The sequence below is a fragment of the Oryzias latipes genome, chromosome 13 (assembly GCF_053564925.1).
Source record: "Oryzias latipes strain Hd-rR chromosome 13, Olatipes_Hd-rR_3.1".
Taxonomy (NCBI): Eukaryota; Metazoa; Chordata; class Actinopteri; order Beloniformes; family Adrianichthyidae; genus Oryzias; species Oryzias latipes.
The window spans coordinates 4,436,591-4,464,583 of record NC_136249.1 but is presented as its reverse complement, the minus strand read 5'-3'; the positions used below and the strand labels follow the sequence as shown (position 1 = coordinate 4,464,583).

At 42.7% G+C, this 27,993-nt stretch overlaps 1 protein-coding gene across 15 annotated transcripts; it reads right to left on the bottom strand.

The window, feature by feature from the left end:
* Window positions 1–27,962, bottom strand: LOC101161913 (vascular endothelial zinc finger 1). Of its 15 annotated transcripts, none has more exons than XM_078929965.1 (8): window positions 27,841–27,954; window positions 27,528–27,752; window positions 20,678–21,435; window positions 18,973–19,042; window positions 7,854–8,022; window positions 5,537–5,578; window positions 3,275–3,340; window positions 1–3,106 (listed from the first exon to the last, which is right to left on the bottom strand). In XM_078929965.1, exons 2-8 carry the CDS (start codon window positions 27,600–27,602, stop codon window positions 2,745–2,747), a joined length of 1,542 nt encoding a protein of 513 aa, XP_078786091.1. In that variant the 5' UTR covers window positions 27,603–27,752; window positions 27,841–27,954; the 3' UTR covers window positions 1–2,744. The 15 variants fall into 15 exon arrangements, with proteins under 15 accessions (XP_078786091.1, XP_023817254.2, XP_078786089.1 ...); XM_023961486.2 differs by lacking the exon at window positions 27,841–27,954 and adding an exon at window positions 26,462–26,557 and having other exon boundaries at window positions 27,528–27,695; XM_078929963.1 differs by lacking the exon at window positions 27,841–27,954 and adding an exon at window positions 26,462–26,557 and having other exon boundaries at window positions 20,678–21,432; window positions 27,528–27,695.
* Between the last annotated feature and the right edge of the window lie 31 nt (window positions 27,963–27,993).

Below are 27,993 nucleotides of genomic sequence, written 5' to 3'. Positions count from 1 at the left end.
TTACTTTTTCCAAGTTTAATGTTTAAAGAATGGAAACAAGAAAAAATAAAAAAACACCAAAAAAAATGTCTTTGTCCTCACATACTATGATTTGGCACGAATCCCCCCCCCCCCCCCCCCCCCCCCAGACTCCTCTGAAGCTCACGGAGGCACTTAAAGGGGCTGAGCAGGTGGACACAGGCGGAGCCAGCACAGTGGGAGGAGCCCGAGTGGCGCACACCTGTCCTAATCAGGTGAGGGCTTTCCAAACAGCAGCACCACCTTTGCTCTCGGCAGTCCTCCATCATGCAGCGCTTCTACTGAGACGGGCCAAAAAGAAGGCACGTCTGACACGCTCACACCGCTCTCCAAAACATGCACATTTATAAAACCGTAGGAATGTCCCTCTGTCTGCTAATCAGAATGCCTAACCTTCATATTTACAAAAAGGACAATTGTTAATGTTCTAATACAAAATGATTTATAAAAAGGGTTTTTTTCTTACATGTTTGACATAAGTAGTATGTCTTCTGAACTAAATGCTTTGTACAGACATATACATTCATTTGCCCCTCTGAAATTCACATTAACTACACTCTTGGTTGGTTTTTGCTCATCAGGCGGCATTTCTTCACATTTGGTTGGAGGTAAAACAAAGATCATGCAGGCTCAAATGTCACGTAGTTCTAGGGTTTAGTGTTTTCCTTACAGCTGACAGCCATGAGAAAGAGTGACGGCACTGCTCCTGCTGTCATGGTTACCGGTAGTGTGTCTGAACAAAGCCTGTTTGCTGCTACTCCAACAAGCCCAGAACCATGAAGCCTGTGGGCACGCAGTGACCGGCCCTCAGGGCGTCATGTTTAGCATAGATGACCATGTTGTTGGCTCTGTCCCTCTATAGACTGAGACCAGAAGTGGGAGCTCCAAACCCAGATAGACTTCAGTGATCAGTAACTCCCTATCTGGTGTCTGCAGACATACAACAGGACGGCCTGATGCGGTCTCTTCATTCAAGCCGTTTCTTCATCTGGATTGCTCCCACAAAACTAAAAGGAAGTCATCTGCATTGTAGATGAAACTTCAGTGTGTGAATAGGGTCACAGTAGACCAACGTTGGGTATTTTGTTTGGCATAAAAAAGTAAAAGAGAGGTCAAAGGATAAGACTGGGGGAGCTACAGACATGCTATGCAGAAAGTGAGCTGTGAACCAGCTGTGAGATGTTAGAGAAAAGACAGGAAGCAAGACTGGAAGTCACCAGAAGCACATAAACAAGACCCTGACTTCTGGACATTTACGAGCAATGATCCTCAAGAGTCTAAAATGCAAGGAAGAGGAAGATGGGGACTAAGGTACTTTCACTCTTACGGTTGCTGTTTTCAAAATGAGTTGATCATTTTTCCAAAGATCCAACTTGAATTTAAGAATTATTTTGTGCATTTCTAAATCTAAATAAAAGTGGAACATGTGCAGCTCGTGGTGAGTTTGACTGTTACACTCCTTCCACATCCAGCTTTCAGGATGAAGAATGCTAGCAGAGGGGATCTTTGGAGCTTCAGTTCATTTCTGTTTTGGCCTGCACTGTTCAGCTGCTCTGATCAATCCTAATCTATAATTAAAAGGGAGGATTATATCTGTCACAAATCAACAGCAGCAAAATAGTGTTTTGCATTTAATACAAAGTGTTTGTCAGCAACTTCCAAAGACACAGACTTGATCTTTGTGCCTGCATGAAGCTAACCAAAGACACAAAAACTGAGGTAAACTGCTCCTGTGTCAAACTTTTCCAGCGAACAGTTAAAATGAATCTGCTTTACTCTGACCAGACTTGGAGTGGAAAGATGTTTCTATGCTGTTCTTATTTGCCTTGCAATAGCTTGTTTTCACACTGGTTTGCTGTGTTGAATGTCCTAAACTAAAGACAGATCTGAGGCTCTCAGTCTTCATTTTGATCTAGGAGCCCTGGCTGAAAAACTGAGAGAAGCTCCAAGACAGAAACAGCAGTGAAGAGCTATAGAGACGGGGTTCAACAGGGCACAGCTGGACAAACGGACTTTATTGGGCCCTAAGAAAATGGAGCCAGCTGGTTTCAAAAAGACAGAATGCTGGATGAGAAAGAGAAAACATTGAGACCTTTTTTTCATTGACCTTGTTAGGAACCCTTCAAAATAAAATAAAACCCACCATGTACCAAAACACCTCTGAAGAAACTGACCATGAAGCCCCCCTGACCAAGGATCAAACCGTTGTGTGGGCTCAAAGTTTAGAAAGTGATCAGACTCAAGAAGGGACTCGCATGGGGAAGTACCTTTGCTTTTCAAGTTGTTTGTAGGCTAAACCAAAACAGGATTCTTCAAGTTCAACCTAACTTTAGCATCCCGGCAGAAACAGAGGAGTGTTTGGTGACAAAGACTCTCCTGCAAAAGCTTCACCTTGGGTGAAACCTTTTTTTTTTTGTAGAAGAGCACATCTCATCATGCTGTGAGGACATGCCATGTCTGTGCCCCCCTACCTCTATCAAGAGGGACTGAAAAAACGCATTTGTTTTTTGGGACATTTGAAACATTCATCTTCTAAAAATACTAACTAAAATCATATTTGCCAAAAAACTATTTTTCAATACTGTCTATGTGGCTGTATTACACTATTTCTCGCCTTTAGGCTTTTTACCATCAACTCATCTTGAGAATATTTCCACTCAATTTGATGGCCCCCTCCAGCTTTCAAGGCAGTTACAAAAGGACTAACAACACAAGTTCATATCAGTCTACCAAGGAGGAGACGACGGCAGCACCTGGGACAGAAAAGGCATGCTTTCCATGGACCGCATGGCAATGTTGAGCGGCCCTGTGATATTCATGGGCATGGCCGTGCTGATGGCAACTGGATGTGCGATATTCATGTGCGCCGTCGTTGGGATAGACGCAAGGTTGACTGGGCCGGTTATGCTAACCGGATGCTGAAGGTTGACTGGAGAAGTTATGTTGACCGTGTTGGTGGCAATGTTCATCTGCGTTGTAATGGTGACGGCGTTGCTGGTGTTAACATTGCGGTTTCCCGCCGAAGTGGTGGCGGCCGATTCTGTGGCTGGTGTCGTCGCCGCTGAACTGCTTTGCACGTTTCCGGCATCTGTGTTAGAAGAACGAAACAGAAACAAGCAAGTCTGTAGAACAGGTTCCAAGGAATGTAGTGCACCTCCAAACCAGGAGAAATGTACCGCCCTTCAGCTTCCTGTTGTGCGACTGAAAGTGTCAATGCATCATGAATACATACGTGAATGTTGTTGGAGGAACCTACCTTTATGAGAGTTGTCAATTAGGACTTGGAAGGAGTTATTTAAAATCTCTCCTACCGTCAACTCACCTGAGGGGTAAATTCAAAAAGCAGGATCAGTAGACTAACCGCTAGTTGTCTCATTCAAAACTTTCATTCTAAACAGTCTCACAGGAAAAAAGACATGTTCATTTGTGTTTAAGATAAAGGTTGGATGCACACTACTAAACTAGAACATGCCAGATGATTACTGAAGCTCTGCCAATTTATAGGGTTTGGGCTGAAGTCAAATGGTTTTCAATTTATTCCCAGCTGCAAAATATTCATTTTTTTACTTGGGGAAAAATAATTTCAAGCTGGCATATGTTGGGACAAACAAAGCCTGATTCAAGTTAATCTAAAAGCAGTGAGGTAGTGTGCATTCAGTACTGTGGTCCAGTTTGTTAAAAGTTTAAATCATCTACTGATCCTGCTTCATGAAATTTAACCTTTGATAAACATGAGCAGTACTAAAAGCTACAAGGACCAGTTCTGGGGAACCTAACAACCGTTTCTGAAGCAAACTTCCAGCCTTCATTTCTTTGTGCGTTGATTCCAAGGAGGCACACAGTCAGACCATCTCTCATTCTGACCCACCCAGGCTCTGATTCAGCACCAGAACCAAATCATCAGCAGCTGCTGGAGCTTCTGAGAAATGTATAAGGTCACTATGATACAGGCTTTCCATTCATGTCCATTCTTTTATACATTCTTGGTATGTAGTTCTAGCTCTGCTCTTGAACCAAGGCTGGACACAACCAGGTCTTAAAGGCCCAGTTCTGCTTGTTTTTAAGCTGCTTCCAGTTGATAACCCTGATCTGACGGGTCCAGCCAATCAGAAAACGAGAAAGAAGCAAGAGAGTAAACTTGTCAGGACCTCCAACCTGGGACACCCTAAGGGTCTAAACTGAAGGGCATAAATGGTAAATTCCACCTACTGAAACTGAAAGAGGACATATACAGCTTCTCATCGACCCATTCTCTCACACAACACATTTGCACACACCGTTAACCAAACCTGCCTAAATCAAACCCTCAAAAGGTTCGGTGTCATGTCCAAGGACAGTTTGACATGAGATGGCAGTAGTCAGGAAAGGTACCACTATCCCTTCAGTCAAATGAGTACACCTGAGCTACAGAAGCCTAGATGTCTGGTCTGAAGAGATTCCTCACCAGTCTAACAACTTCAAAAGTTGCTTCTGTCAGCATTAAGGAGCAACTCATACCTCCATCTTCACATCCAAGTTCTCCTGACAACACTTGGTCTAACTTCACTAGAAATAGTTGTTCAATGAAACCAAAACTAAATGTTTCCTGATAGAGCATGATGGAGGAGCTTAACAATAAGCTTAAAGGCCTTAAAGCAGGGGTGCCCACATTTTTTTGACATGTGCACTAATGCAGATGAATTTAAATTTAATTAACATTTGAACTATTAGTGCATAAGATTGAATTATATATATGTACCGGTACATAAACAAACACTTCACAGTAAGAGTACACAAATCTTTGTGAGTAGATAGTTTAGTATTAACAGATGAGGCATTTTATTACAAAAACAGGAACCAGCGACTATCACATTTAATGCTCTGCTGTAAACCGTGCAATGGGGGGAGGCATGGTATTTCTAAAGCGCGGCCGGCTCCATGAGTAGACTCTGGCTCCAGAAGCGTGTGCTACAAGAAAACACTGTTGTCTTAGTGGGCTCGGATTCATGCGGAGGCACGCGGGGCGATCCGGGCCTCAATAAACACTCCAGATGGCCGGAGTGGTCTTCTACCGGGGACTTGACGTGTCGCGGGGTAAGTAGCAACTTTCTGATTACAGACAGAATTTGCGCTTGGTGTATTCAAACACACATGTGCAGTGACGTATGTATCAAGGATGTTCGATTGGCCGTTCTGCATGTCAATCAAGTCACGTACTTCTTGGAGAGGATTTTGATTCGCTGATTGATTTTTTAGAAATATATATTTCTTTGGTTATTTATCTTTGCTGGCCGGATCTTCCCTCATGTCCTTGAAGATCTGCCGGTCGATCGTGATCGACATAATGAGCACACCTGCCTTAGAGCAATGCAGTCTGAATCCTTGGAGAAGAAATGTAAAGTCATATGAGGGCTGGACTGGGACTTTGAAAAGGGCTGCTGGTTAGTGAGACACAAAACAAACAGAAAAAACTGGCCACTTCGTCTACCCAAGGTTGTAATCAGTCATGACAGGTTTCTGCTACAAGCTACAGGATTACCTTTGTGTGGCCCTGAATGGTTCCACTGCCAGTCACCTATGCCTATTCAGAAATACAGACACATATGTGGTTACATGAGAACAGGGCAGCGGCGCTGACACCCCCATCAACATCTGAACATTTGGACATTGGCAGCGATTGTGCAGGAAAGCTGGACACTTTCAAATTTCAGAACAATTAAAAGTCTTCATTGCTTTTTCAGGACAGATGAGGCTTTCTGGCTTCTTTCTCAAAACCTTGTAGATCGCAGAGGAGTTAGATAACGGTCTTGTTGCAGACAAATCAAGAGTGCTCACTGACAAGCTGTCAAGTCTTCCCAAAGAGCTGGGGCTGGAGGAATAATTCCTTCTTGGGTTCATCCTGAAGTCACATTTTCATTACAGTGGATCAATCCTTTGTTTCTGAGGCCTGAAGAATTGAAGGAAACAGAGAGGTCTTGATCCACTTTCATCCAAGAAAAAAGGTCATGCTTGCTGGACTTTGGGATCCTGAATTTTGTCACAAAGACTCTAGGTTTTAATTTAAGGTGGAGGAACAGTTTAGTGTTTTTTCAAGTTGATTTTTCCCAAAACATTAATCAAAAACACAGCTACCATGAAAAATGGGAAACAGCGGATAAGATATTTTTTAGCACTAGGTTGGGTCACACCATTAAAAAAATGGTACCTAATTACCGAACCACCATTAAAAGTTGGATTGGAGTTTCAAACCTTCAAATGGGTTCCCTGAGCACAAAAACAAATGTAGCTTAAACCCAGGGGATAGGTTCAATGTGGAGAACAGTTGTCACACTCAGTTGTGTGATAACTGATGGGATTCTAGTAACCCCTCGCTATACTGTGGTCCTCCTTTTGCAGTCTCACTGTTTGGCAGTTTTATTCATTGCAATTCTGCACGGTTTTTTTTTAACACCGTGTTCTACATCCTGATCAGCTATAGACCACCGTCAATCAATGTCCTCTGTACTGTGTCTCCTGTACAGAATGCTTTCAGCTTGTCAAAGTGACAAATCTTTAACCTCCATCAGATCTTTGGTTTCATTCATTTTCTATTAATGTTTGAACTTTGAGAGTCTAACCAAGAAAGAAAAGTGTGAAAATGTTCATGTCTGTCGGAGAAAACTGTATACAGCAGGGGTCGGCAACCTGCGGCTCCTTGTGCTGCGGCTCTCTAAGGCACAGGTATCAAGCTCCATGCCTCAAGGGCCGGTGTCCTACATATTTTCTAACCAACCTGCCATTGAAGCTCCTTATTGGCTAAACCCACCTGATCCAGGTAATCAACAGCTGAAAAACCAGCAGGAGGTCGGCCCTCAAGGCCTGGAGTTTGACACCCCTGCCTAAGGTTTTGTAAAATAACTATCATGTTCTAAGATTGTCGTGGTGCCTTTAACACCGTCGGGTAGTGCGAGCGGGCAGAAGAAGGAGAGCAGCGTGCTCATGCAGAGGGGGTGAGTCTGCAGTTGTGAACGCCGACCAGAGTCTGTTATGGGATGGAAAGTTCTTCAAAAAAGACAGTCAGTGGGGATCTCGTAGGGGATACGAGCGCCCCAAAAAAAGCAGTTTTTTTACCTAGACTAAAGCCACCCATTTCCGCATAAAATTAATTACATTTGCGTTGGGGCCCCCTACTATCCTGTCAATTTGCTGCTATGATGACCATATGTTGCGCTGTCTGTAGAACACGCTGGGGGGGGGGGTTGCACAAAACAACTTTGGAAAACAACTTGGAGCTGCACAGGATGTGAACAGGTAGAGAGGCGGGGAGGGGTATAGACCCCGCCACAAAGACAGAAAAGTCTATTCAAGGTTGTGGGAAAATGGACAAAAGATCAAAAGAAACATCACGCTCCTAAATAATGAAATAAATATCCTAACATCATTTTCAATTAATACAAGCATCTCCTAATGAACTATCGCAATATGTCGGCAAAACCATTTTTTTAACACCCCTAGTGTTGCGGCTCCCTGTGCTTTCCTTTCTGTGGGAAACTGATCCAATTGGCTCTTTGAGTGGTAAAGGCTGCCGACCCCTGGTTTACAGGGTCTTGTGTAGACTATTACAGTCTTAAAACATATACAATACTACTCTGTGGATTTCACCCATCATGAGTTCTAAACGACAGAGCACTGTGTGTGTAACGGTATATGATTTTGTTTTTAACAAACAGGTGTGTGTTGATTAAAGTTTTTTTCGTTTAGCCACGCAGCAGGAAACAAAGTTCTCCAGCAGTGGCGACACTGAGAAGACCTCTTCACAGCATTAACCAGATGTAGGTGTGGTCGGGGTTGATGTCTTTGAATGTGGAAGAACAGACCTTTGTTGTTGCAGGGGTTGTTGAAGCTGGCTTGGCCGTGTGTCTTCAGGTGACTTGTGATGTAGGCAGCACTCAGCATTTTGCCGCAGATGGTGCACGTCACTTTGCCTTCATGTCGGATCATGTGGGAGCGCAGGCGGTCTTTAGTAGCAAAGGCTGACGTACATGCCTATCAGAGAACAGTGATGGTCTTCATCAAACTTGCACTCACCTTCATCACAATCAGGGTTCTAGACTAACGTTTTACACTGGTGTGCATAACATTTAAGAATCTTTTTTGGTTCTTATATTGCTGTTCATTTGCGGCTGAAAGGGAAAGGAGTGCACCCTCTTCCACATGTATACACCACAGAAAACATACATACATACACCCCCAGCCCCAAAATGCGTCCCTAAAGTTTACTAAACTATATGCCTTTTTCCATTGCTCTCTGCTGTAACCACAGTAAAACAATCAGTTCTTAATGTAACAGACGACAAATACAGCAATAATTACTCCTGCGCGCTTGTGTGACCATCCCCATGTGAGTAGGAAAAAAACACGGAAATATTAACCTGCATTAGGTTGGTTGATTTGTTGTTGACCCCGAACCCGAGACCCTTGCTGGTGTTATCCAAGAAAGCCAACTCAGCAGAATTGGAGCTCAACTGAGTAAACCTTTTATGAATTTAGCATAGAAGCATCCATGTTTTAATGTTGCAGTAGTATTTTACATATATTCATGTATATTTGTATGTAAATTTATGTAAATCACTTGAGTTTGTCAAGACTTAGTCTAGCAAAACACAAATCTACAAGTATATTTTATTCTTACATTGTTTTTTCATTCAAAACACAAAAGAGATTGTACCTTGAATAATTATAACAGACTGCATGCTTTTTACAGGGTGGTGGTGGTCGTCACATTTTACAGTTTGCAACATTTTGCAGCTCATTCTTTTGCTCCATTGTCTGTTTTTCCATGTAAAACCAGGTTGACACTACTGAGAGGCAGCTGCCTGTTGCAGCAGCTCCAGTTGTAAATGGTTTTTATTTGTTTTTTAGTACTGACTCTTGTTTTTTTCTCTTGCTCGGTCTATACACCACCACTGTCAAGGGCATGGATTTTGTGTGCTTCAGGCTCTTTTTTTCACTTTTACTGTTACTTCTGGTACTCTTTGGTACAGGGTGTAATCCATAGAAATGCAAGTCCTTTGTTTACCCTTGGGATCAACTGTATGCTTTGAGCGGGCCTGGGCCCTGTTCCAGAAAGCAGGTTTAATGAGTTACCTTGGTAAGTTTAAGGGTGAGGAAGCGGATAACCTCAGCTTTCGGTTCCAGAAATGGAGGTATGTATCAGGGTTTGTTAAGTTGCCATAGCACCTTGTGCTCTGAACATAACCTGGTCTGGAGCAGGTTTAGATGAAGGTTAGTTTGTTTTCAGAGAGGTGAAGCAGCATGGCGTGTCCATTTGAAGATTATTAAGTGGATGATGAAGCTCAAATAATACTTTTACAGTCATAATTCATGAAAATGAACACCTCGTCTGGCTTTATCCAATACATAGATAGGTAATAGATAGATAATTATGTTAAGACCTACAAAGTCACACATTGACGAAATCACAGCATTGACTGAATTACAGGGACACACGAGTGCCTTGAGGGGCATTTAAGAGGCGTTTTCAGTTGAGTTCAAATAAAACATTCATGCAAGTATTCAAGAACATGACAATTTGATTTGCAATTTAAAAAATTTATTTTGGTAATTTGTTTGTAAGTAATTAATTGCGATTAACACAATAATTCGACAGCCTTAGTCTGAAATGAAACAAAATTTCTATGTTCATATTGTTCGTGTTAAATGTGAGCAAATGTGTTTGTTGGTGAACCGCAGACCACAGAGATACCGTATTTTCACGACCATAGGGCGCATTGGATTTTAGGGCCCAGTTTCAGTTATGGGTGCTTTTTCTGTATTTCACACATACAAAAGGCGCACCGGGTTTTAAGGCGCGGGCACGTTAAAACATACCAGTAAAACATGCATGCTAGTGTGTGTTTTTAAAAGGCAGCGGGAGCAAAACCAAGTTGGTTGCGATTCTTTTTTTTTTTTTTCAGTCATCAATCAGCATCCAAAATTCCATCAAAGTCCTCATCTTCGGTATCTGAAATGAACAGCTGGGCTGAATTTCTATTAAACACGAAAGGTTCCCTTTTGTCATTTTCAGAGTCTGTCTTGTAACCGTGCGGCTCCTCATGAATGATGCCGGCTTTTGCGAAAGCTCGAACAGTGTTACAGTGAGTGTTACTGCCTTCGGTCGAATGGTGACTGTAGCGACTCTTCTCCCAGCTGTTCTCTGATCGTTAATCCATCGCAAGAAACAAGGCGAGGTGGCTCGAGTTGGAAAACCGACTCGAGCCACCTTGCCTTGTTTCTGCAGACACTCAGCCGTGTCTTCTCGACTGTCAGAGTTCGATTTTAAGCTTCCTCTTCTAGCGAACCATGAATTCTTTCATCTTGAATTTTCTCGCAGCTGCTTGATTCCTATGTCCCGCGTAGCTTATAGCTTACAGTTTAAGCGTGTCTCTTTGCATTTTAAGGGTTTCCAAAACGATGTTTTGCACAAACTTGCACTATTGTACTATTCGGGAGGTGTCTCCCTTCACGTCCACACATTCTCGTGCTGTCCTCTCCTACGTCCTCTTTACAGAAGTCACGCAACAACACATTAGGCGCACCGCACCACAGGGCGCACCCTACATTTTGGAGAAAATTTACTGCTTTTAAATACGCCTTTTCGTCGTGAAAATAAGGTACTTTCAGAGTAGCAGAGATGTTTGTTTTATCTCAAATGAATTGGCACAATGATGTGACCCAATATTTGTATCGGTTGCACTATTGAGAAATTAGGTCACATGTATACTCTAAAGCAGTGTTTTTCAACTAATGTGCCAGTCAGGTGTGCTGTTGGAAATGATTCATTTTCACTGATCCAAAGAACATTTACCATCACAAGAAACATAAGCTCCGTGTTTATCAAAAAAGGCCCCGGTTTCAAACAGAGGAGTTTACTGACTTCTTTGTGGAGCTGTTCAACCGCTGCAAACGTGTGGCGAAGTGTGGCTAGTGATCTGTACGGATTACTCCAAGTATCTTTCCGTAAGATCCAGTGTCAGAGCGTGTAAAAAGTAAATAAAAAAGGAAGCTCTGAGAATTGAGTTTGTTTGGCCTCCACACCACTGTTTTTCACTACATCTCCCATGATTCATTGGGCTTGTGTGACAGCATATTTTACTGCGCTGTTGTTAACTGTCATGAAACTGAACAAACACAAACATCTGTTATTCTAAATCTTGTAAATCTTCTTGATGAAATTATGAAAACAGTTTATTTCTCCTTAAAGGTTTGTGTTGGAGAACAAATGACTTAGAGATTCCAGTGAATTGGAAAAACCAAAACTAATAAAACTTCAGTGTGTTCATTTTTTGTGTAGTTACAAATAAACTTATAAACATGAATATAATGTTGGCCTTTTTTGTCTAAAATGTATCGAGCATGTTGTGATTATATATCTGTTCAAAAACTACAGTTGCTCTAGCACGAACAAAAATATTTTTTTAAAATCTATGTTCAGGAAGAACAGATTTATTTATTTTTGTGAAGTAAAATAAAATAAAAATTTAAACTGGAAGAAAAACAACTTTCTGGGCAAATTTTTAACTATTATAGTTGAAAATTATTACTGAAAACTGTCTCAACTTTTAGAAAAGACAGCTGGAACTTGCAGCTTTTTATGCCTCAATATTATAGAAAAAGGCAAACAACATCATACCTTGTGAGTTTTGTCAGGGAAAAAGTGTACCTTGGCTCAAATCTTTTTTTAAAAAGCCTGCTCTGGAGCCCTGACAACAGTTTAAATACGACAGATCCAGAGGGGCAAGGAGTGCTGGGGTTAGGGACCTGCAGCTCCCTCTGCTGACAGAGCACAGAAACAGCTGATATTCTTGTGAATGAACTATCTTAAGATGGGTAAAAATCTTAAGATACATTTAGAAATGTACTTTGATTGTTTTAAGGATCACTGCACTTTCAGGACTGTTAGCTATTACAGAGCTCAGACCCCTGTAATACACAGAACAGGTCACTGACACACATCCAAGTATCCACATCCACTGAGCTAAGACCTGCATAAACTCAGAACTTCACCCAGATACAAAGACTAATGCAATTGGTTTGTGTAATGGCAAGAGGCTGGCGATACGATACGTACCCCGTTATTTTACTGAAACATATTTTCCTTTTTTTTTTCTTTAATATGACTTTGAAAAAACAACCTTTATTTAAATGTCTTCCATCGTAATAAAATGGTCAAATTCAGTTTACTTAATGATCACAATGTTGAGCACTGCAACTGTATCTCATAAATAAGATGCTTTTACCAAAGCAAATTCATAGTGCTTTTATTTTGGTAACTAAAAAAATTGAAAGGGAACAGTCAACGTTGTCTGATTTTCACAATTTTCAGTATAAGAAAAAAACAAAGAATGAATGTGTCTTAACCAATAAGTTTGTATTGAGGAAGTAAAATGCTGTTTATTTTCAACATTGCTTAATGTAGCTTCTCCAGTACTTTAAAACGGTTCAGAAGCCTGAATGGTGGTGGGGTGGGGGGCAAAATTATATGAAAAAAAAAATTTATATGAAAAAAATGTGTGAGAAAAAGTCGCAATGCTACAACAACAAAGTAGTAAAATTATGAAGAAATAATTTTTAAGGGTTATGAGAATACATTTATAAGTATAATTTTATAAGTTATTTGTTGAGAATTTACAAATTTCAATATATTTATTAGGCAAAAGTCTAAGGAAAATATAGACAACAAAAAAGAACCCATATTGTGTTTTAGTATGAGAGAGCGCATTGTAAGAGGTTACTTCAGCACTGGTTTCAAAAATAAGGAAATACTACGTCTTTTAGTAAGTCAACATTGTTTTATTATAAGCATGAGGACATGGAAACAATTTTCAGGTCTCTTTAGAGGAAGATTGTGGATGGACTATCCATCCATCTTCTGCCGCTTATCCGGGTCACGGGGGCAGCAGTCTAAGCAAAGACGCCCACACTTCCCTCACCCTGGCCACTTCCTCCAGCTCCTCTGGGGGGACCCCGGGGCATTCCCAGGCCAGCCAAGAGATGTAGTCTCTCCAACGTGTCCTGGGTCTTCCCCGGGGCCTCCGCTCCAGTGAGACATGCCCAGAACACCTCCTCAGGGAGGCGTCCAGGAGGTATCCGGACTAGAGCCACCTCAACTGGGTCCTTTCGATGTGGAGGAGAAGTGGTTCTACTCCGAGCAATCCGAGGGTGATAAACCTACTCACCGCATCTCCAAGGGAGCACCAAGCAACCCTATGGAGGAAGCTCATTTCAGCTGCTTGTATTTGGGACCTCATTCTTTCGGTCATGACCCATATCCAATGACCATAGGCAAGCTTTGCTTTTTGGCTCAGCTCTCTCTTCACAATGGACTGATACAGCTACCGCATAACTGCGGATGCTGCTCCGATCCGCCTGTCAATCTCATGCTCTTGTCTTCCCTCAATCGTGAACAAGACCCCAAGATATTTAAACTCTTCCACCTGGGGCAGGGACACTCCACCCACTAAGAGATGGCAATCTACCTTTCTACGGTCAAGAACCATGGCCTCAGATTTAGCTGTGCTGACCATTCATTCCAGCCGCAGACCGCCCCAATGCAAGCTGCAGGTCCCGGCTTGATGAAGTCAACAGGACATCATCTGCAAAGAGCAGAGAGGAAATCCTGTGGTCCCCAAACCAGACCCCCTCTGGCCCCTGGCTGCGCCTAGAAATTTTGTCCATAAAAACTATGAACAGAACCAGTGATAAAGGGCAGCCCTGCCCCAGTCCAACATGCACCAGGAACAGGTCTGACTTACTGCCAGCAATGCGAACCAAGCTCCCAGAGCACCCTTCCCAGGATACCATGGCGGAAACCTTCTCCAAATTCACAAAACACATATGGACTGGATGAGCGAACTTCCACGAACCCTCCAGCACCCTAACAGAACTCGCACTGTTGTTGTTCCTGGATCTGAGGTTCGACTATTAGACGGACTCTCCCCTCCTGTACTCTGGCATAGACTTTCCCAGGGAGGCTGAGGAGTGTGATTCCCTGGTAGTTGGAACACACCCTCCGGTCCCCCTTTCTAAAAAAGGGGAACTACCACCCCTGTCTGCCAGTCCAGTGGAACAGTTCCTGACTGCCACATTATGCTGCAGAGATGTGTAACCCAAGACACTCCAACAGCATCCAGAAATTTGAGGTACTCAGGGCGGACTTAGTCCACTCTCAGAGCCTTGCCACTGAGGAGCTCAATGACTACCTTAGTGACTTCAGCTTGGGTGATAGATAGCCTCACCCGAAAATCCTCATTCTCTGCTTCCTCAAAAGAAGGCGTGTCAGTGGGATTGAGGAGATCCTCAAAGTATTCCTTCCACCACCCGACAATGTCCCCAGTTAAAGTCAACAGCTCCCCACCTGTACTGAAAACGGTTGGCTGTAGAGAACTGCTTTCCCCTTCTGAGGCGCCGGACAGTTTGCCAGAATGTCTTCAAGGCCAACTGATAGTCCTTCTCCATTGCCTCACCGAACTCCTTCCAGGACCGAGTTTTTGCCTGCGCAACATTCCGGGCCACAGCTTGCTTAGACTGCCAATACCTGTCAGGCCCCTTTGGAGTCCCACAAGTCAGCCAGACCTGGTAGGACTCTTTCTTCAGCTTGACGGCATCCCATATTTCCAGTGTCGACCACCAGGATCGGGGGTTACCGCCCCAACAGGCACTAGAGACTTTGCGTCCACAGCTTATTAAATATTAGATCCATTTCCTTTACGTACAACAACCTGCCAGAATTCACTTCCTCCTCATTTGTCGTCCTCTGATTTCTGTAACACCCTAGCGCAGGGGTGCTCATTACGTCTATCGCGATCGACCAGTCGATCGTCAAGGACATTAGGGTAGATCGCGGGACAGAGAAGATAAAAAAAAAAATAAAAAAAAAAATACTTCTTAAAAATCCACCAGCCAATCAAAATCCTCACCGAGAAGTACGGGACTTGATTGACATGCAGAACGGCCAATCGGACATCCTCTGATGCATACGTCGCTGCAGACGTGTGTTTAAAAACACTGAGCGCGAACTCTCTGTCATAAGAGAGTTGCTCACTGCCCCGCGTCAAGTTCCCGGCAAAAGACCGCTCCGCGCCATCGGAGTGTTTTTTGAAGCCGCCCCGCGTGTCTCCTCCTGCTATCAGCTCTGCAGTTCTCGCCTGATAAATGCGAGCTCATTTAGGAACCTGTTTTTTACGTGGCGCGTGCTTCATACAGAGCCAGCAGCGCCTTTGAAAAGCCATGATGCTCCCCCCATTGCACGGTTTACAGCAGAGCATGAAATACGATGGTTGCTGCTTTCTGTCTTTGTGTAATCTTACTGTGTAGTTTTTAATCATCAGTACATAAACAATAATGTTACTAATAAACATAACTAACAAACATTTACAAATAGTACTTTATATATATATATATATATATATATATATATATATATATATATATATATATATATATATATATATATATATATATATATATATATATATATATATATATATAGGTAGATCTTCAAGACATTGTCGATTCAAAAGTAGCTCATACGCCAAAAAGCTGTGAGCACCCCTGCCCTAGCGTCTTACTTCTCTTCAAAAATCCATGACATTCACCAACAACTTCAATCCAATTCAAGTCAAAATGTAACGGCACCAGCTCTTCTCTCCCCACATCGGCTATTCTCATCATTTCATCTACCATCAGTTGAGCAAATCACTGAACTAATTAAAAAATCCAAAACCTCCTTTTGCCAACTTGACCTAATTCTCACTGCTCTGGTCAAGGCTACTCTCCCCTCTTTATTAGCATAATTTATGCCTCCCTTAAGACTGGAACTGTTCCTCCTGCTCTCGAAACCGCAGCTGTCACACCCATACTGAAAAAGACAAGTTCTGATCCCACCAATCTCAATAACTACCACCCAATCTCTAATGTTCCACTCATTGCAAAAATCCTTGACAAAAATGTTGCCTCTCAACTCCACACCCACCTCTCTTCCAATAATTTACATGAACAACTCCAGTCTGGCTTCAGTCAATTCCACAGTACAGAAACAGCCCTCCTTAAAATTACCAACGACCTTCTTCTCGCTGCTGACTCTGATTTAGCTTCCATCCTCCTTCTACTCGATCTGACTGCGGCCTTTGATACAATCTCTCACCCCATCCTACTGGAAAGACTTTCAACCATTGGCATCACTGATTTATCCCTCAGCTGGTTCCAGTCCTATCTTTCAGGCTGCACACAATTCATCCAATTAAAGTCATTCACCTCTCCCACAGTTCCAATTACCACAAGTGTGCCCCAAGGCTCTGTCCTAGGGCCCCTGCTATTCATCATTTACCTTCTCCCCCTTGGTTATATCTTCCATAAACACAACATCGACTTTCACTGCTATGCAGATGATACCCAGCTCTACCTCTCCTCCAAGCCTGACTCCACTCTTCCACCTTCCTCCCTCTCCAAATGCCTTCTTGAAATAAAATCCTGGTTCACTGCAAACTTCCTAAAATTAAATAGTAATAAAACTGAACTACTCATCATAAGAACAAAGACCACCCTAATTAAACTCCCTAACATCTCCATTTCCTTTGATAACTGCTCCATCCTTTCCTCCCCACAAGTTAAGAGTCTGGGTGTCATCCTCAACAGCAGTCTCTCTTTACTGCCCACATAAATAACACCACCTGGACCGCCTATTTCCACCTTCAAAACATCCGCCATCTCCAACCCTTACTCAGCCCCCACTCCACAACTATTCTAGTCCACAGTCTCATTACCTCCCGTCTGGACTACTGCGACTACCTTTTATCTGGACTCCCTTACAAAACTATTCACAAACTACAACTGCTTCAAAACTCTGCTGCCCGGAACATAACACAAACCCCCTCCACTATGCATATCACACCCATCCTACAGAAGCTTCACTGTGCTTCTTTGGATTAATTATAAAATCCTTATTTTGACCTTCAAAGCCCTCCATAACATCGCCCCTCCATTTCTGTCTGACCTTATCCATGTTGCCATTCCCACCCGCTCCCTTAGGTCTGCCTCCTCACTCCAGCTTGTTACACCCACCGCTCGGCTCATCACCATGGGGGGCAAAGCATTCAGCCGCTCTGCCCCTCAGCTTTGGAACTCACTTCCCTCAGGTCTACGGAACATGGACTCACTCCCGCAGTTTGCTAAAAATCTCAAAACCCACCTCTTTAGACAAGCATATCCACCCTAATTAATTTATGATTCTATTGTTTTGTTTCGAACTAATGCTTCTTTCTTTTAATTGTATTCAATTGTTTTTTTATCTGTAAGGCGACCTTGGGTGTCTAGAAAGGCGCCAAATAAATAAAATTCATTATTATTATTCTATTATTGATCATTATTTATTTAGTTCTCCATGCCTCTATTTGGTGAAGTGCAATTCATGTACTGTCCCTCTTTACCACTCCCCTCCAGGGAAGTGGGAGTGCTTCCAGATTCCATTTGGCTCGTCCGTGCTCCTCTACATGACCGTGTACCTCGTCTCTACTAGTGTTCCTACACTTGGCTGTGGATCCTGCCTCTGGCTCGTCTTGGGCCCCCAGCTGTCCCCCAACTCCACCTGGATAAAGCTCATCTGCTGGACTATTTTAAATATGTCGTTGTAGAGTTAGATAAGTTAAATCTTTTCTAAGAGTTCTGGTACATTGCCTGTCCGTCCTGGGGGAAGATCCCTTCTTCATGTGGGTACCCCTGAGGTTTGTTCTTTTTTCCCCAGAATTTTTCTTACCACAAAGGAGGATATAAGGACAGGGATGCCCAGTTTAGTATAGTGTGTTTAGTTAGTTCAGTTTAGAATTTTCCTATTGAATTCTATGTATTCATGATCCTTTTGATCTTATGTTTACTTTACAATTACCGGTACGAAGCCCATGGGGCGGCCGTGGTGCAGCGGTAGGGCGGTCGTCCCATGATCGTAAGGCTGCAGGTTCGATTCCCGCCTTGCACGCCCATGAGTCGAAGCGTCCTTGGGCAAGACACTGAACCCCACCTTGCCTCTGGTGGTAGGCGGGCGCCTGTGTTTGGCAGCGGAGCAGCCACCAGTGTGTGACTGTGTGTGTGAATGTGTGTGTGACTGGGTGAATGGGTCTGTGACTGTAAAGCGCTTTGTCCTTGTAGGAAGAAAGGCGCTATATAAGTATACGCCATTTACCATTTACCATTTTACCATTAAGATGACTGTTGTTGTGATTTTGGGCTATACAAATAAAATTGAATTGATTTGAAACTGTGATGATCATCAATTGCAGACCTGACAATTGCACTTTAAAAATTCTTCCACAGATGTATAAGAGACATAAGTGCCACAGAAAAAACCTGTGGTTCTGCCTAGTGTGTTATTCTCTCCCAGCTTTACAACATTCACTTGTCATGATTCTACAATAAACACATAAAAGCGTGTTGACAAATGTTTGTCAACAGTATGAACACTGATCAGAAAATGTTGCTGCACTGTGGGTCTCCTTCCTATTTCAAATTTAAAATCAACCATAAAGAGAAAAGTTATACAGAAAACAAAGTTGTGAGATTGTTTAGTTTGAGTCAGGTTTCTTTTTATCCTTATTAAAGATATAAATCAACACGATACAAATAATTTTAAACATGAATAAAACAAGGGAAAAGTCTTATTTTAGAGCAAATCTAGCAGACAATTTTCTTTTTATGAGCTGAATACTGTATTTATGGGAAATGTAAACCCCACCCGCATCCAGCAAAAGTAAAAGGCAGAAAACTTACAGTCTTCTTTCAAAGCTTTTTTACGTATAGCAGGTTTATAGTCTGAGGCAGACTTTTGTCTTCACTGCTCCACTAATACAAAATAAAGTTAACATCACAGAAAGGGCCGCAAATGGTGAAGAAGAAGAAGGTGGTAGAAAGCAGGCAGCACAGAAGAAACTGTGCTCTGGATCTTACCGTGACTTGGCACTTGAAGGGCCTCTCTGACGAGTGGACGTGTTTGACGTGACAGCTCAGGTGGTCAGGCCTGCAAGGAGACACAAGAACCATAATAATTATTTAACAACACAGATCAAAACACACTTAAACGAACACCGAGTTGGGGAACACACTGACAGACCTGCTATGGTCTAAATACTTACACGCCTCATTTCATTTTGCATTCATCCGCGAGCCTCTCTGAACAAACTATGATGGACTAAAGAGACTCACTTTTCTGTCCAGTTACAGTAAATGGCATATGTAAAATGAAATGTGTTGCAGCTCCAGTTAGGCTCAAGCATTGTGAGCTTTTCATGGTAACTTTCTGTTAATGACAATATTCACCTGTTAAAAAGACCAGGGCTGTTTTCTTAAAACCTTTTGTCTAAATGAAAGTTTATGGAGTGGTTCATTCATGCATTTATTTAGCAACTTGACATTTGTGATTAAAGTCACAGATACATAACCTCTTCACTTAAAAAAAAAATTTTGTTTCATAATTGTTCTGGTAAATGTATAGTCAGCAAATGGAAAGAAATAAGGAAACCATTCAGGTTTACAGAATGGATCTATGGCAGTTTATGATGCTGAACAGCCCACAACATGGCTTCATAAACCAAACTCAGCTGTGAAGCTAATAAAAAAATGGAGATGCCTCTAAGATTGTGGCTAAAGTGATTTCTTATTTCCTGTTAGACTAGCCTTAAATTTTTAGCAACAAAAAACAGTAAGATGATCAATCATGTTTGTCTTTAGACAGACAAACGTAGAGAAAGAATATTTATTACCGATTCCATACATTTCTATGTTGTTGTTTCCCTTCGGGGGATCACCACAGCTCTCACTGATTCACACAACAAGTTTGGCAGAGAGATTTTTATGCCTGATGTCCTTCCTGACACGACCCTGTATTTTAACTGGGCTGGGGACCAGCACAGGGAGACCCAGAATTGGGCCACTTTGTGGCTACATACTTAGGCAGTAGCGTGAAGGGTATTGCCCAAGAACCTACACTGGATGAAGCTCATTGCACAGTCTAGGAATCAAACTCAATCAACTGAGCTAACAGCCATCATGCTGCCAATTCCATACACTTCAATTATGTTTATGTTACTTTCAATGCAATTAAAAAATGGTTTTGCAAAAGTCATTCATTCATCTTCTAATGAGTTTGCTCCCTCTCTGGGTCACGGGGCTGCCGGAGCCTATCCTGGCCACTTGCGAGCGAAGGCATGGGACACCCTGGACAGGTCGCCAGTCTGTCGCAGGGCCACAATCCCACACCCATGCACTCTCACATTCACACCCATGGACAATTTAGAGTAACCAATTAACCTATGAAGCATGGTGTTTTTTTTGGACAGTGAGAGGAAGCCGGAGGCCCACACATGCACGGGGAGAACATGCAAACTCCACACAAAAATTGATGTTCTGTTTCAGGTCCCCCATCCGAGACTTGAACCAGGGGCCTTTTTGCTGTGAGTCAAGAGCGCTAACCACTGCGCCACTGTGCAGCCTGGTTTTGCAAAAGTGGGCAACATAAACAACCAAGTCAATCTCTTCCTCATAGCCGTTCAGTATTTGAGTATAAGACCATTTAGGTGAAATTTTATTGATCTTTGTACCTAATGGCTACTTGTGTACTTGTGAAAACTTTGTTGTTGAACTGTGTCTTTGGTACCTGGAGAAGCCTTTTCCGCAAACAGAGCAGATGTATGGCTTGTGCACACCGCCATCATGGGAGCGGACGTGGTAGGTCATACGGTCCTTCCTTTTAAACCTCTGATGGCAGATGGGACACTCAAAGGGCTTCTCGTCCGAGTGGGACAGTTTGTGGCGGTTTAGGTGATAGACGTCTCTGAAGGCCTTACCGCACATGTCGCAGCCATGGTTCTTTTTTACTGGCTTTGGGGGCTTCTTGGGGGCGGTTTGCTGCTGTGCAGCGCTCATGACACCGCTCCCCATGGATGTGGTGGCTGTGGTCAAGATGCCTGCCACCGTAGTGACATAGGTAGGGTTTCCATTGTTCTCACGGGTGACAGTGGATATAAGTGGCACCATGGTGGGCGCCATCTGAATCTTCTTAGGCCGGGAAACCATTTTGATGCCCGTGTGGCAGGACTCGTGCCGCCGCAGGTGGTAGCTGTCTCTAAAAGCTTTACCACAGTAACCACAGATGAAGGGCGTCTTTGACTTCGGCTCCTTTTTTACCACAGCAACCAAAGTTGCTCCTGTACCACTGCCCCCTCCAACCCCATCTCCTCCTGTCCCACTGGCAACGTTTTCTTTCAAAAGATCCGCAGCACTGACTGGGGGTTTCTGGTCCAGAAGGATTGGCAGAACTGGTTTCTGATCTGGTGGTTCTGTGCCTGCATTTAGCAGAGGCAGGAGACTGTTTCCAGATACTTGATGCTGATGATGCAATGCCTCATTGGTCTGCTGCAAAAAAAAAAAAAAAAGCCATGTGAGTCTGTGTTCAAGACAGTTCTACGAAAACCAGCAGTGATAGCATTGACTGTGTAAGAAAACTGGACTGACAAAAGGTGTTATGTCACCCACAGAAAACGATTACTTCTGGCTTTGACGAAATGAATGCAGTCGACATTTTTCCACAAAACGACTTTGGAGCCAGCCAAGGTTAGTAAACAGCGATTGGTCGAAGTTGGTCTGAGTTCGCGTTGCTATGGCAACTACTGTCACCAATCAAGAGTGAGCTTGTTGGAAGTCCATAGCCCTCCAACTAAAAGTGGACTCTGGATAATCTATTTATCAAAAAAATTTCAACGGTGCAGCTGGGGGCCAGTGGGCACCACATTCTTTTATTGAGGCATCTGATTGGTCAGTTTAAAACTTGGATAAAGAAATATTAAATAATCAATAACATGTTAACCCTCCTGTTATGTTCATTTGTGAGGAACAGAGATGATGTTCCTGGGTCAATTTGACGCGCTGCATGTTTTATTAATTAAAAAATGTCTGAAACCCAGAAAATCCTAACAAGCAGTGTGAATATATCATCACTAACTCCATTACCAATTATTCTTTCAAAAAATTAGTGAAATGGCGTTCCTTACCTCTAACAGGTAGTGGTTCAATTATTTGATAATTCACTCATTTTTCTTAAAAATATACATGTTCTAACTTTTTTTTTATTTTTCACTACTGTATTACTTTTGAAAGACTAACATTTAAAATACAATAGTTTTAAATGACATTGAAACATAATATTGAAATTTTGTTTTACATGCACTGTGAACCAGAAAAAAACAAAATCACAATGCAACAGACAAGTAATCGCAATATGAACTTGTGTGTGTGTGTCTGTACATCTACACAGCACAAGAGTGACCAGTCAACACACTGTGCTTTGTGCAAATTAATTTTGCACATTTCGCACAGGTCATGCTTGTCTTGACCTAGATCCTGTTGCCCCCTGCCGTCCCCCCAAACTCCATCTGGATGAAGCTCGTCTGCTGGACTTTAAATATGTAGTTATAGCGTTAGATAAGTTAATTCTTCTCTATGAGTTCTGGTAAATCGCCTATCCGTCCTGGTGGAGGATCCCTCCTTCATGTGTACACTCCTGAGGTTTCTTAGTTTTTTCCGGAATCCGTTTTTTTATTAGGAGTTTTTCCTAACTGCGAAGGGGGGTCTAAGGGCAGGGATGACAGTTTAGTTTAGTTTGTTTAGATAGTTCAATTTAGTTTTCCTATTGAAATCTATGTATTCATGATCCTTTTGATTTTATGTTTTACTTTTTCAATTACCGATACAAAGCCAATCGAAACGACAGTTGTTGTGAATTTGGGCTATACAAATAAAATGGAATTGAATTGAATTAGATTGGATGAATTGACATGGTCACATGAGTCACTGCCATCCTAGTGGGTCTTGGCGCTGTCTTTTTTAGGTTTTCTGAAGACAGGTTTGTCTGACGCATATTTGGGGATGAAGACCAGTGTACTTCACCATTTTTTGATATGAATGTCTTGCTTGGAGGAACAAGAATAACAATTCCCTCATCTGGTTCAAAATCAGAATCATTAGAATCAGAATTTAGCTCAAGATAGTCTTCTTCTGATCATGATCAGTGATGACTTCCAGAGCCTCCTGGACTGCCATTGTTCTGCTTCTGCTGCTCATTTTCTAAAGGTCTGCCTGTGTAATGTTGGAAGGACTCCCATGCAGAGAATCTTTTATTTGTTTTTCCCCTCCCCTGTTGAGTGTCCACTGAATGTGGGTTGAGTTTTCCCGCGAGAACATAAATGGTTCCTGTCAAAAATCATAACAACTATGCACCTGTGTGTGTGTGTTTGTTTGTATGTGTGTGTCTATGTGTGTGATTGGGTTGAAATATGTCTCACAGCTGCAAATAAAAGGAAAACTAATAATAATAAGACATCCTTGTACCTTCAGTTTGACTGCCGGGTCAAATTGACCCGAACATCATCTATGTGATATTAACATGCAGGGGGGGGGGGGGGGGTTGCATATATGTGAGATGAACCATTTTCATAATATATGTTGATTACACTAATTAAGGCAAGCAGAAGAAGTTTCATGCTGAAAAAATACTTTTAACTATTTTTCCTAGATGTTCAAACTTTAAAACGGGTCAATTTGACCTGTAACATAACAGGAGGGTTAAAAATGTATCAGAGCAACATTAGTTATTCTGACCAATAGAATGACTGAGTAATAGTTGTTTATTTCTCTATAGGAGTCTATGGGATTTTGGCTTCTTGAAGGGGAGGAGTCATTCAGTCCAATTCTCTTACATAGTAAAGGAGTAAAACCTAAGAAGGTCATGAGGTCTGCTCAGAATATTTTTCATTCACAGGCTCCAGTGTTTGGAGAACACAAAAAAAATCTTCAGAAGTTAGAACTTCTTTTCTGTTCTTGTTTTAACATGAAACTACAGAACGAAATAAGCATTGTACTAAATCTGGTATATATACAGCACTTGTTTGCCTATTAATTTATACGCACTGTTCCATTCTATTAAACAATTAAAATAATACATGAGTATAAAAAAACATTTAAGCACCCAAATCATTAAGATTATATTTATGAATTTTTCTTACAACTGATCAGTATCAATGAATGCAGTGAGATCTATGACCAGGTGGAGGTCGGGATGGGCAATTCTGCTGTGGGTCTGTGATGTCACAAAACCCTTTTTGTCTGAGCCAATCGCAAAATAGATTTTCAGAATCAAACAAAGAAAACCTCCGGAGGTTTTTTGAGGTTTGTTGCAAACATAGATGTCTTTGTGTAAATGTTTTTTTATTACACATGATATTATGAATATACATGCAGGAAATCTCTAAAGAACAAACCACTTTGACCAGAGGTTTGTTTTCAAAGTAGTTAGATGGATAGTTGGCAAGATGGTTCATTTTCAACCACTACTAATGGATATGACTATTTACTCTTATATTATAAAGAGTTAAAAAGTGTCTGTGGTTAGTGTTTTGATTTGAAGTGGCTGTTACCAAACCACCTTTAGACACTAAGCTAGAGGGTGTGTATGACATTACAAGCCATCAACACCATATATCAAAATGCCTTAGAAACTATAGCCGCGGTTCCATGTGCAAATTATCTTGATCAGATCAAAGATCGGATTAGAATTCAACTGGGCCCAGAAAAACTTTTTCCGATTATAACAAACTTTTGCATGCGCCACACTTTCGGTCGGAATAAATCATTTGGACATGCGCAGTACTCTATAAGATACCGGAAGAGGAAATGAGTTCCACTGTAAACAAGCCGAGCTGCCACATACATATGTATGTGGCAGCTCGGCTTGTTTAATATAATATAAGGAACGATCTTCTAAAGATGCTTTTATTATTGTTATAGTTATTATGAAGCGCCTGTTCGCTCATCATTTTATTTTTAATCCGTGTGGTTAGTGCTTTTTTTTGGCAGAACGGAGCTGGCTAAGGCTAACACGTGCTAACAACATTTAACAACATTTAGCCTTGGATGAACAGAAAATGCATGCAGGATTTGCAGCAATCTGCAGCTTGGCTGCACGTAAATGTGGGAATAACATCAGCCTTTATTTTGTCGGAACACGACTGGAAACACAAATTCATGTTGATTGTTTGAACCGTTTCTAAGGACTGAGCGACATTTCAGCTTTGAAAAGCTCACACACCGCCCCAAAGCCGCTGTGTGAGCTGGCGGTCCGAGCTCTGCTCGGAGACATAGTTCTACCGGGAGACACGGTTCTCCTGAGTCCAGCAACTCACCCAGAGACAAAGCACCCCCGTCTGCAAACACAAAGCTAAAAGTCCGGCTGCTCTGCTCACAGACACGGTTCACTCGCGCGGAGCAGCCGGTCGGTCCTGTTCCAAAGCTTTCTCTGAAGCACCGCACCGTCTATGCATGACGTAAAACCAGAGCAGTAGTGACACACGATCGGAATAAACTGTTTACATGCACTGCGGTCGGATCAACAATCGGCATAACCCACCTATCTTGATCGGAAAGAAGTTTTGATCCAAATGATTCTGATCGGGGCAGAGTATTCCGAACGCCCCGTGTTTACATGACACATTTTTCCTCATCAGGCGTTCATTCAGGTTACTTTTGTCCATGTAAACGCAGCTTCTGATTTCTTCCTGTAAACTACTGGATGTCATAAAACGTTGTGTGGCTTCTTACTGTGTGATAACAGAAGAATATTGGGATATAAACTCAGTGGCACACCTATCCAACTTCTTTTTCACACAAATTTCTAATCAGCCAATCAAATGGCAGCACCTCAATGCATTTATGAAGAAATGGTCACGATGATCTGCTGCAGGTCAAACAGACCATCAGAATAGGGAAAAAAGGTGATTGAAGAGACTTTGAACGTGACATGGTTGTTGGTGTCAGAAAAGCTAGATTTCAGAAACTGCTGAACTACTGGGATTTTCACCCACAACCATCTGTAGAGTTAACAGAGAATGGTCCATAAAGGAGAAAATATCCAGTGAGCAGAAGTTCTGTGGGCGGAAATGCCTTGTTGATGCCAGAGGTCTGAGGACAATGGTCACACTGGTTCCAACTGATAGACAGGCAATGGTGACTCAAAGAACCATTGGTTCCAACTGAGGTCTGCAGAAGAGCATCTCTGAACGCACAACACATCCAACCTTGAGGCAGATGGGCTATAGCGGCAGAAGACCACACCGGGTGTCAACAGGAAACTGAGGCTACAACTCACACAGACTCACCAAAATTGGACATTAGAAGACTGGAAAAACATTGTCTGGTCTGATGAGTCTCCTTTTCTACTGCTACATTCGGATGGTAGGGTCAGAATCTGGCATCAACAACATGATAGCATGGATCCATCCTGCCTTGTATCAACGGTTCAGGCAGGTGGTGGTGTCATGGGGGATATTTTCTTGACACACACCTTGGGCCATTTAGTACGAACGGAACTTGTTCCAACACCACAGCCTACCTGAGTGATGTTGCTGACCATGTCCATCCCTTTCTGACCACAGTGTTCCATCTTCTGATGGCTACTTCCAGCAGGATAAGGCGCCATGTCATAAAGCTGGAATCATCTCAGACTGGTTAATTCAGGTAAAAAGTATCATAATCCAGGAGAATGTTATTGCTTCTCTAATCTAGTACCCAATCCTCATCTGTTTAACCACGTGTTTCCCCCAAACATCACTTTAAATACTTCCTATTCTTTAGTTGTTTTTTTTTAACAAATCAAACTTCACCATAAAACTATGACCAGTTTCAGCACTAAAAAGACTAATGACTGGGACCGTGCAGGCAGAACTATCTACGGCATTAACCGATGAAGACACGCTACAGTGTTTGCGCCCAATTGCACTGCTCAAAACCTGGACTTAGACGAACAAAGGGAAGGTTTTGATTGGTCGGAGCTGCGAGTCCATCACAAAGACATGACCCGGTTCCACTCAAACCTGCGGGTAGCATCACGATAAACGCTTAGCATCTTTATATCGGTGTGTGCGTCAGTGTTGTATTGTAAAAGTTTGTTCCCGCTGTTATCCAGCGTTTTCTGTCTTATGTTGGCGTGAACGGGAGTGTGGTTAGACATATTAAGACTGCAAAGAATTGTTGTTGCTAGTTAGGATCCCTGAATGGAGGCTCCAGCCGCGCCGGCACTTCCACAGCAGGCGGGACGTGCTCGGCTAACCCGTTAGCCGATTAGCTTAGCAGAGCCTCCAGTGGCGGCAGAAGCGCCTTTCATAAGAACCAAGCTCACGCGCAGCAATAATGCTGGAGCAGCGAACACGAGTAACGTTCACGCGGGGGAACATCAACCCACAACTTCACCTGCCCCAAAGTTCACACAGTCCGTCAAGCAGCCCGGGGGAACGAACAAAGCCCAGAGTGTTCGGCTCGTGAGCGGAGGGAGCAGCGACCTGCTGCGGGTTTCCGTTGTTTCTTGGCCTGCCTCGAGCTCAGGTCGCACGCGGACCGGCTCCACGGAGCTGGAAGCACGAGCAAGTGGCGTTAGGCTGGCCCCGGGCAGCGAAACTCACCTGGAATAAAAACGAGCTCCAGCTCGGCTCCATCGTAGCTCCGGAGCTCAGCTCTGTAACAAAGCAGCCGAACATGGCAGACACAACTTCCTGTCAGCGCTGCCGCTCAACTTCATGCTGCGTTCGGGTACCCTAGGAATTTGTAACACTACAGCTTCATCGCCCCACGGCAGCCTCTGACTGTTCAGGCCTTTTCTCGGCAGTGGTGTGCAACGTACTTCCGAACTGGAAAACATCAAAGATGAGTTGGTATTAAAATGTAATTCATAACCTCACAGCATTACTTTTTGCAAATTGTAATGCATTACATAACTCACTGGAAGTTACTCTTGCCGTCTCATCCGGCCTTCGCAGATTCGGATGGTTTAGGACGTCCAAAAATGAAATGTGCTGTTGGGAAATGAAAAGACACACACGAGTCTGCATGAATTTTCAAACCTTTAGCAAAAGGGGGGAGGTGGAGAAA